Source organism: Hyposmocoma kahamanoa, unplaced genomic scaffold (assembly GCF_003589595.1).
Source record: "Hyposmocoma kahamanoa isolate Upper Pololo Valley unplaced genomic scaffold, ASM358959v1 187, whole genome shotgun sequence".
Classification (NCBI taxonomy): domain Eukaryota; kingdom Metazoa; phylum Arthropoda; class Insecta; order Lepidoptera; family Cosmopterigidae; genus Hyposmocoma; species Hyposmocoma kahamanoa.
The window spans coordinates 1,006,612-1,017,933 of NW_020653716.1; the positions used below are offsets into that span (position 1 = coordinate 1,006,612).

General features: G+C 36.5%; 2 protein-coding genes across 2 annotated transcripts in view; both read left to right on the top strand.

The window, feature by feature from the left end:
• Positions 1-2,324: 2,324 nt before the first annotated feature.
• On the top strand, positions 2,325-3,309 carry LOC113226309 (DNA-directed RNA polymerase II subunit RPB3). The gene has a single exon (XM_026458890.1). It carries the CDS (start codon positions 2,465-2,467, stop codon positions 3,290-3,292), a length of 828 nt encoding a protein of 275 aa, XP_026314675.1. The 5' UTR covers positions 2,325-2,464; the 3' UTR covers positions 3,293-3,309.
• Positions 3,310-8,090: 4,781 nt separating this feature from the next.
• LOC113226299 (L-threonine ammonia-lyase-like) overlaps positions 8,091-11,322 on the top strand; it is an 8,385-nt gene continuing 5,153 nt past the window's right edge. Inside the window, exon 1 of the mRNA XM_026458875.1 lies at positions 8,091-8,211. Within this exon, the coding sequence (XP_026314660.1) occupies positions 8,116-8,211 (96 nt within the window). The 5' untranslated portion in view covers positions 8,091-8,115. The remainder of the gene's footprint in view (positions 8,212-11,322) is intronic.

Genomic DNA, 11,322 nt, shown 5'->3' on the forward strand with positions numbered 1-11,322 from the left:
GGTCTTCTTCACACGACGTAAACCCGTTCAATGGTAATAAGGTGGTATAAAATATCACCCGATTGAAATTATGATCACATGTCTAGGAGTTACCCTCGATAGCAAGATGCCATTTAAAATACAAGTAAAACTCGCCCACAGCGACAAGAGTCATATTCACCCTTTGTCAATAAGCGGAGTTCCCTATAATAGCGATCAAGAAACAGACATCGCTCTGCTCCTCATCACCCCATTTTCCTCGTGGTAGCTGCTGCCAACTACCTCCCCTCGAGGTTACCCCACTCCATGTTCGTGTGACAGTGACTATTTACAATAATCATCAAGGAAAACTGTAATAATTTAATAATATCAGTTTAATTTACGTTTCAAAGTTAACACTATCATATTTTTCTTTAGAAATGCAATTAAACAGAATTATTTTAGATTCGGAATTATTTTAGATTTTTTGGCGTACGAACTTCGAATATTCGTTTTTTGCACATTTCTTAGCTATAGCAATTAATTTTGAATTGTGTCCTAAATAAAACCCTTCTCCATTTTCCTTCTAAGCATGCATCAATGGTTTTAATCCCAAACGATAGGTTAAAACTAAAAAATGTTCTAGGGGAGATAATGCAGCTCGTTCCTCTTTGGTACATTTTATGACCCCTGCCCAGGTATGGATCGCAGTAAGGGCGATGTTGCAGTGTATTTGATGTGTAGTTATTATAATGTGTATTTTACTGCCATCTTAATTTAATAGGAAAAAAAATTGACTTTGGCTTCACGGGAGAGTTTTCTTTTCACAGAGGAAAGATTTGAACTTTGTAATTTTTTTAATAATGCTCTGCACCTCCTCCAAAATTATTCTTTTTCCCTTTACTCCATTTGACCTCAATGCTTAAAATTAGAGGCGCATCGAGGCCGGATAGCCGGATATCCGCCCGCCGGATATCTGACCTACTGCTGTAAACATGTCGCGACCGGCTTATAGCACGCGTCGCCGTAATTGATTGATTAGTGAATGATTGCACTTCCACGTTTACGATTTGATTTGTTATAGTCACTTGGTTTTTATAAAAACGACTACATTATTCAATAATAGTAACAAATACATGACAGAAAAATGTTAACAGTGTAAAAAGAATCGCAAGTTTGGTAATATTTTAACATCAGTGTTGTTTGTTTGTTGTGCCGAATGCAAATTTCTCGAGGTGGAGAAGGAAAAAGCTATTACATCATTCTTTGGCTATATTCAAATTTCTAGTTGTTATAAGTGTAAGCGTAGCACTTGTAACCCCCGTTATTATTTTGTTTCAATTTGATTTCATTAATTTGTTTACTGATAGCGTTATCTAACTTATAGTTCTTTCAGTAACAAGTAATAAACAGACAACGATCCTGTAGTTGCTATTTATCCTATTTCTATCATATTTAATTAATAAATCAATTTATTTGGCGTACTGATTATGAATTTATCTCAGTTTTAAACATCCGGTAGCTGGCCGGATATTGTTCTACTATCCGGTATCCGGCTGGATAGTAAAAATAGGCCCGGTACCGAATACTTACCGGATATCCGTTTCATCTCTCTTTTTTTTTTGCTGCTTTTAAAACAGCATCTAAAACATTACGTGTTACGTGTTTTAAACACGTAACACGTAATGGTTTAGACGCGTTACTATGTCTAATTTTAAATCGAAAATCGAAGTTTGGAAAAAAAACAGCATTGACCTACTGACAGTCACCTTAAAAATTTTACATGTAGTTTAATACACCATTTTTACTGTCGATAATGTACTGAAATCAATGATCTTATATGTACAGTCGGTGACCTCACTTAAATATCAACTATTGTATAGCACTTAGTACAAATAGTGGATACCAAAGTGAGGGCAGCGACCATACGAGGAGGTATACATAAAAAGATGAAATGCTGAAATCTATTAAAATGCAGAAATTTACTAAAATTTGCAACCCCACTAGATATGCCCAATTTCTTTGTTTTGAAGGTAGTTCATAATCATCGAGTATATAACCAGTATTATGGTTACATACTCGATGTTCATAATTAACAAAAGTTTAGTACACAATTATATTAAAGGAAGTTAGTTTTCGAAATGACAGAATTTGATTTCAATATCTTATGTTAAAAATCGTTTCAGTAACATTATATAGACTTATTTATTTGCTACATTTATTGTGAATTTTGAGTGTTTTAGAAATATCTACAAAATATTTTCGGGAAAACGTCTTTGATGAACGAAAACAAGAATTTTAGAACGAACCCACGCTATGACAACGTCACTTTGACTTACCATTTCAATTTGTGTTTGTTGGTGTTGTGATTTGTTTGGTTGGTTTTCGGCGTTATTAATTGAAAATAAACATAATATTCAGTGTGCCGATAATAATCTTAATATAGAATAGGGCAAAAGTAATAAAGTAACGTCATTAGGTTAACAAGCGGAGATAAAGTTGTAAAATGCCTTACGCCAATCAACCCTCAGTGCAGATCACAGAGTTGACGGACGACAATGTAAAATTTGTTGTTGAAGACACAGAACTAAGCGTGGCAAATAGTATGCGACGTGTGTTTATCGCCGAGACGCCGACAATGGCCATTGACTGGGTACAATTGGAAGCCAACTCCACTGTTCTTAGTGACGAGTTTCTCGCGCACCGCATTGGCCTAATTCCACTCATATCCGACGATGTAGTGGACAAAATCCGTTATTCAAGAGATTGTATGTGTGCCGACTTCTGTTCCGAGTGCAGTGTGGAATTCACATTAGATGTGAAATGTACAGACGACCAAACAAGACACGTGACCACTGCGGATTTAAAGTCAAGCGATCCACGCGTTGTGCCAGTGACTTCGCGACATCGGGATGAGGATCAGGCTGACTATGGGGAAGCTGATGAGATCCTGATTATTAAACTTCGTAAGGGACAGGAACTAAAGTTACGTGCTTATGCTAAAAAAGGATTTGGTAAGGAACATGCAAAATGGAATCCAACAGCTGGTGTGTGCTTTGAGTACGACCCTGACAACGTCATGAGACATACTTTGTATCCTAAGCCAGACGAGTGGCCAAAAAGTGAGCATACAGAATTAGACGACGATCAATATGAAGCTGAGTTTAACTGGGAAGCAAAACCGAACAAATTCTTCTACAATGTAGAGTCCTCAGGGGCTCTCAAACCAGAAAACATAGTTCTAATGGGTATAGTAGTCCTGAAAAACAAATTGTTGAATTTACAAGTTCAACTTGCACAGGAAGCTCAGAATGATGCTCTTGCTATCAATTAATTAACTTTTCTCAATTGCAAGTTTAAGAATACATTAAATAAATCTTAAACAAAATTTTGAATGTTTTATTATATTGACGGTCATACATTTACAATGAAGATTTTTGTAGTCTGTCTTTTTTGAAAATGGAGTAAAATGACATTTGCGGGTTGACAGTTTTCATAAAATTTTAAATAGTCATGTAGTTGTTGTCAACAGTTTTATTGATAGATTGTGAAAGAAAGAAAAATTTTTCCAAAAATGTCTGAATTGTGAATGTTACGATGTTCTAATGATTAGTAATTGAGTATTGCCTTCTTTATTCTTATTTTCACAGTTGGCCTACTAGTATTGAAATCAATTTTTATTCTTATACGTCTTAATAAGAATAACTTTAAAATAATTCTCCTCTTTCTATTTTTGATAGACATAATTCTAAGTGCAGTGAACTTACAAATATTTACAATTAATAAGAACCTGCACACAGAAATTTAACAAGTAATGAACCAATGATGACCCACGTAAAGCAAATTCTGCTATTTATTGCACAAACATGACCAACACTCTGTTGATAGAATATTTATCCAATTCCAATTTCTTTATAATGACTCCATCAATTTCCATGATGATTCTGCCAATGTCAGGGTTGTAAAAGACACTTTTACGTTGGTGTGACTATGTACGGTGGGATAGCAGGATATCAATTGAGTACGATAAGAATCTAAAAAACAATATTTATTACTAGCTGCTTCAAAGTGGGCAGCACTTTTACGCAATGAACTGTCATTTTACTCAATCTTCAAAAAAGACAGACTATAAAATCCAATGTTCCTTTTTAGGGCAGCTACATAACATTATACTTGGGTATCAATATTTGAGACAAGTATCTTGGTTGGGCTTGGGTGTAGCTGTGCATACAGGTCTAACTACGAAACTATGAATACTACATACAAAGTTACAATTCTGTAAACAAACTGGCTAATAATAGCGGGTCTTGTGTAACATTATCTTATAGTTTGTCAATGATATTGGTCATAATCTCATAATGGTCAAACATTGTGTTAATATAATTTAATGTGTAGAATAATGTGTAATAGTACAATTCAATTACATTGGTCATAATCTCGTAATGGACAAATGGATGTCTTAGGCTCGTATTCCAGAACTCTACTCAATGCTCAAGTCAGGACGTGAGTAGATTTCAAGCACTGGAAATACAACCCTAATGGCAAGGACTTGAGTATGATTTTTAGTGCTTTAAATCATATTCAAGTCCTGACTTGAGCATTAAGTAGAGCTCTGGAATAGGCTTGTATAGTCCATACACTATGAACTATTAGGAATGTATTCCCGACACTGACCGACATGAACTAGTTCGTCTTGCACGGTTGTAATAGTCCATCGTTCTTTTTAGTTCAGTACGAATTAGGAACTGTCTGCGTTGATAGCTCACTTGTCTTTTATTAAGTAGGATCGGTGCGAGCGGGACAAATAGCGATCTTTCACTACTTTTAGTAAAATTTCGAGTGGGATGCATGATTAAACGTTGCTAAGCACTGAAAATCATACTCGAGTCCTTGCCATTAGGGTTGTATTTCCAGTGCTTGAAATCATACTCAAGTCTGCTCAAATCCTGACTTGAGCATTGAGTACAGTTCTGGAATACGACTCTTAGTCTCTAATACTTGTCTGCATTATGTATGTATACAAGCTTGCAAAAAAGTAAGTGCTCATATTTTTTGGTAGGTGCGGTACGTATCTGTATGTATAATATCAACCTAAAACGAGTATATGAAATAGTTGAACCTAAAATTGGTAGGTCAATGAACCTATATATTGATTTTTAAACACACTATTCTAACTAAAAGTCTTATTTAAAAAAAAAGGATATTTAGTTAGAATGACAGTCTTTAAACCTGTAAAACATGAAGGAAAATCAAATAGTACCGATTCCATACCAATTGTATTTTTAAATATTTGATACAGTGTACTATTGCCCTCATAATACTAGATGTCCGTAGTAGTTCTTGTGAATAAAATTAACTAGTTTGGAGCGTTCATTCAGTCTCCGAACAAGGACAAGACGAACTAACTAACCCTCATAACACTAGAAGTCCGTAGTAGTTCAAGTGAATAAAATTACTAGTTTGGCGCGTTCGTTCAGTGTCTGAGCAAGGACAAGACGAACTAAATGAACTAGAAGACCGACCTAGTTCAGTTGACCGTTGAACTAACTAGGGTCGCTCCCGCTAAGGACACGATCAGGCACAAGTCTAGTGGTAAGGAACTAGAAGACCGACCTAGTTCAGTTGACCGATTGAACTAACTAGGACCGCTCCCTGTAAGGACCGATCAGGCACAAGTATATTCTGGAATACGACTCATAAAGTCGTCACCAAATAAGAGGCCAAATTTGACACTTGTCATCATGACGCGAATAGGGATGTGGACTAATCATATCATATCCAATTCTTTTAATTCTGAATTCATAAATGGTTTATTACGAGAATTTAGTGTAAATAAACAACTACATAAAAAGATTAAATTACCAAGAAATTTTAATAAATTCAAATTTCATAAATTTTCAATTATTCGACTGCCAATAAGTTAAAAGTTGTTATAATGAACAACAAACAATCTGAAATAATGTTCATAATTTTGTGCAATATTTTGTTTAAATATTTTTTCCGAGAAATCGAAGTGAGTCTGTGAAATTCGGCGATTGCTTAACAACGCTATTATCTTAGAAGCTATTATTTAAAAAAAACTTGAGTACGTAACTATTTTCACGACGTTTCGAGGCAACTCAAAATCGCATTTTATTTTGTAATTCGTGCGAAAACAATAGGGGAAGCGGGGCAGTTTGATACAGATGGCACATTCATACACCTGCATTATCTCCATACCCTCAAACATAACTGCCTCCGTGGCCGAACGGTTACCATGCCGGACTGCCACGCAAAGATCCCAGGTTCGATTCCCGGGCCGGGCGAAATATTTGTATGACCTACATTTATTTCTCTCGTGAGTTTGGGTGTAATTTGTGGTTGTCTATGTGTGTGTCCATGGCACCCGCGACACAGGGTTTCCCTAGTGCGGGGCTATGTTGAGTGTGTGTGTGCGTTATTTATAATGTTAGTTGTGATAATACTAAAACGTGTCTTTGTACGTATGAGTAATAGACACACGATGGTGCAGCTCACCAGATAGCCGTTGTCGTTAGACAGGTCACAAAGTCTTTTCACAGTCGTTAACTAAAAAAATAGCCGACACAAATACGAGTGCCACTGCAGTTTTGTTGTTCCTATTAGTTATTTGTGCGAAAAATGTAAAACTGTTTTAACAAGTTATTGTAAAGAGGTGAACTAGTGACATTTTGCGCTATAGTCAGCTCTTCCTTCTGTATTTTTACTTCCGAGACTACATTACAAAGAACACTTCAAATGGTGCCCTAGAATGAAATCTTGATCTAGCAAGTACTGAGACACATATAGCGTCATACTTTATGAACAGTTGATCACCTAGTGCTTATAATACGTGGCAGCCAGGAATGGCACACTACGTTGATTCACACATCTAAGTGCCACACGCGATGTATCAAAGTAACCCGGAGGGGCAGAGTTGGACAATTCCCATTTTTGGATAAAATCAAAATTTTTCAATTATTCGATGTTATTTATGACAGAAAATATTAAATTACTAATGTTTATTAGTTATATCATCAATTGATGATATAACTAATAAACATCTTTTTTCTACTTAATTAGGTAGAAAAAATATTCATTATAATTGCATTTAGTAACCCAAAATTAAAGTTAAAAAAAGTGTACGAATCTTCCCTGCTTCCTTCTACATCAAATATATTTTGTCATGTTACATAATGTTTCAATAAAATTTACGTATTTTTTAAAAACTCAATTATGCTAATAATTGTTTGTTATTTGTTTCGTTGATCGCATTCAAAGTTACATAGGTGGCGTAGGCTCAACTCACACTGGCGAAAAGTCGAAGCGTCGCGTCGCGTTCTATTTTTCAACTATAACGCCTGGCGACGCGCGACGACACTCGCATTAATGCACCTGGATCACAGTGTGTTACATCATATTTGCATAACACAAATTTGTACCTTAATATTGGGAAAATAGAGATGAATGTGCTATAGGCGAAAAACATGTCGCGTCGCGATGCTTCGACTCTGCGCCAGTGTGAGTTGAGCCTTATTTGGTGACGATTATAGTATTAATTTAACGTGTATTTAAATAGTAATAATGATGTCCCAGACTACCTTACTACTCAGACTAAGTCAATGGTCTGTTCTCAAACTAGTGAATTTCCTGTACTACGAGTACCAGAGCAACATAAATTATCACTGGGCACTAGAAACAAGTCAGAGAACTTCATGTCATATTGATCTAACTAGTAATTGAACCCGGGAACTTGCTATCCATCTCTTAATAAAGTGCAAATTGTTGGACCACCGAGGTAGTCAAAAATGTTGCTTTATATAATAATTCTCAATTTCCCCATTTGTCATAAGATTCAGGTGTATTCAATTATCATTGGGTGTATTGATTAATTTGCCATATGAAGTTTGTATTCCTCTTACAAAAACTCTTTTTTGAAACATACACACTCATCTTTAATTTCTACCTTCTTGACATCCATCAACATCCTGCAAAACGTCATTGTCAAAAAAACAGAAAATTATCTAAAACATGCAATTTTAATATATTAGATCTTTTAAATATTTCCAGAAGAACAAATAACATGTATCACTCATAACAGATAATAGTTTTGAATTGAATTCTTAAATCTGGTCTCTAAAACAAAAATTGATAGTGAAAATGGCACACATGGGTCCAGGCAGTGCTGGCTCAACTGCAGACCCTGAATACTGGCATATCACTGGCGACAGCTTTCCTTCAATCAAGTCAGAGATGGTATGCGAATATGACCTATGTATTTCATTCTTACGTATGTGTGTATACACACAACACCACAGTGTATTAATGAGGTATCTATCGCTATATGCACTTTCATTTCAGTGTCAGCCTTTATATATCTTACTACTGGGTACAGATCGCCTTTAAAGGAGGGGGTACGATACAATGTAACATATTTTTGGTTTACCTTTATGTACTTAATGCCTCTTTACAAAGTGGTTTTAATTCATTAGGAATTGGTTAGACTAGAGATATTTGTTTGAAAAAAAAAAGTTAATTGTACACCAGAAAGTTACTCTTCAGTCATTCTCAATAATAATAATAACACACACACTTAACATAGCCCAGCACCAGGGAAACTCTGTGCCGCGGGTGCCATGGACATACACGTAGACAACCACAAATTACACGCAAAATCACGAGAGAAATAAATGTAGGCTATGCAAATATTTCTTCCGGCCCGGCAATCGAACCTGGGACCTCTGCGTGGCAGTCAATAGTAACCGTTCGGCCACAGAGGCATTAATAAATAGTCATTAATAATAAGAATAATGCTTTTATCGACACCCATTAACCCTTTCCGGCCGACTCGATACGATCGTGAAACAAATTTTGAAAAAAATCTGAGCGCGAAAAATCTGAAACGAGGACGATACCGATAGATCGTGCACACTCCAGCGCAGCGCGTATGTAGTGCGGCGGGTAGGGTTCTTGCGTCAGTCGACCTTACGGTAGTGTTCAGAGTGGTGGCGTTTTTTGATGGCAGCGGTGTCATACGTAAGTACATATATAGTTTTTTAGTGTTTTTAGATCGTGCGTTAGGAGACAATCAAACAGAACAACGTTTAGGTTGTAAAAAATTGACCATCGTAGTATTGATCCACTTTTCGATTTAGCAATAGTTAATGCATGGAGAGCTTACAAAATGGAATGCGAGGCTAAGAAGTATCTCCGTTGCAAGATACTAGATTTACTTGATTTTCGTATGGAAATCCACGAAATACTAATTAACGTACCAGAAAAGAGGCGATGTGAAGCAGCAGGTGATGCCTCAGATGGTGAAATTCCAAGGAAATATGCAAAGTATGCCAGGCCGTCAGAATTCCTGAGGTATGATGGTTATGATCATTTACCTTTATTTTATGTCATCAATTCTCCAAGGGCTTGCCAATTTGAAACCTGCTGCAGCCGTACTAATACACGTTGCATCCGTACTAATGTACGTTGCACCAAATGCAATGTGTACATATGCATCTCACGTAACCAGAAATGTTTTTTTTTTATCATAAGAAGTAAAAATTGTTTGTTATTGTTTTAAGTTTGATATTTTTTTAGTTACATAAGAATTTATTTTGATTCCTGTACGAAGTGTTTTAATTATTAATAAAAAAAACGTAAGGCTGATTATTATTTTATTAAAGTTGCAAAACCGATCTCGTAAAAAATGGGTTTTATTGACATTTACCATTTTCAAAATGAATTTGCACAATCGTGCACTTTGCATGTAGTTCCGCAACCGCACGATTGTGCAGTAAATTTTAACGATGATCAATGTTTACAGGATTTCTTTAAATATTTTTCTCAGAGTATATGAAGCAAAAGACCACAACTAATCGGCATTTTCACTTAATTTAAAGAAAAAGAAATCATCGGCCGGACAAGGTTAAGGTGCACTAAAAAATCTCATAATAATAATAACTTTATTCACTCACACAAAGGCAATGGTAAATAATATATTATTAGAAAAAAAACTCCCGTGAGAGCCTAGAGCTCGTATTAGGATTCCCTGCATGACGAATCACCAGGCCCTCGCTTCCACAGCTAGACTTAATTCACAGGGCGCACTATAAGTTTCCGGAATTGGCCACTTACATAAACAATATTTAAAAAGTAATTACCTACAACATTTGAAAATGGAACTCTTTGGCTGTAGAATATAGTTTGTTTCATCTGACTGTCACTTGTTTTTACGTTGTGGCGTCATTTAGAAATTGGTTGTCTACATCACCATGGATTTAACTCGTGAAAATTTTCGTAGTATGATTTTCTACGACTTTAGGTGTAATTTACACTTAAAGTCGTTCATTTAACAGCTCAGCGGAGCTTCACTCAGCTTCAAACTGCTTTTGGCGATGAAGCACCACGCAAGACGACTATTTATAGCTGGTTTGCAGTATTCAAACGCGGTCGTGTGAATCTCAGTGACGAATTTCGTGGTCGCCCGTCCACTGCTGTGAACATCAAAAATATCGATGCTGTGCGCCGTATGATCAAAACAGACAGGCATGTGACATACCATCAGATTCGGGCATCTTTAGGCATAGGCATGAGTCAAATACAATCAATAGTACACAAACATTTGGGTGTGAAAAAGCTGTCCTCTCGGTGGATCCCACACGATTTGACTGAGGCTCAAAAAACGGATCGCGTCACTTGGTGCAATGCCATACTTACCAGATTCAACGAAGGGGCGTCAAATTTGGTGTGGGACATAGTAACAGGTGACGAAACATGGATTTATAGTTACGATCCCAAAACAAAGCAGCAATCCAGCGTATGGGTCTTTAGAGATGAGCCGAAACCAACCAAAGTGGCGCGCGTGTAAAGTGCTTCTTTTTTAATAAAACTGGACACGTGGCTACCGTTGCTTTGGATAATCGTTGTACCGTGAATAGTGATTGGTACACGACTATTTGTTTGCCGGAAGTTATTGACAAACTCCGTAAAAATAACTGTAAACGCAGTATCATCTTGCACCACGATAATGCCAGTTCACACACGGCCAGGCAGACAAATGAATTTTTGAAGGAGAACAACGTTGTCCTTATTTACATTCCGCGTACAATCCCGACCTGGCACCTTGTGACATTTATTTATTTACAAAAATTAAGAACCAGTTACGCGGTCAACGATTTTCTACACCTGAAGAGGCTGTCGAAGAGTATGAAAAATATGTCTTTTTGAGATTCACTGAGGAATCATTTATGCCACTATGTTTTCAAATTGGTTCATTTGTCTGAAAATGTGCATTAACGCTAGAGCTAAGAGAGCGCGCCTTTGCGTGTGTGTGTGTGTGTGTGTGTGTGTGTGTGTGTGTGTGTGTGTGTG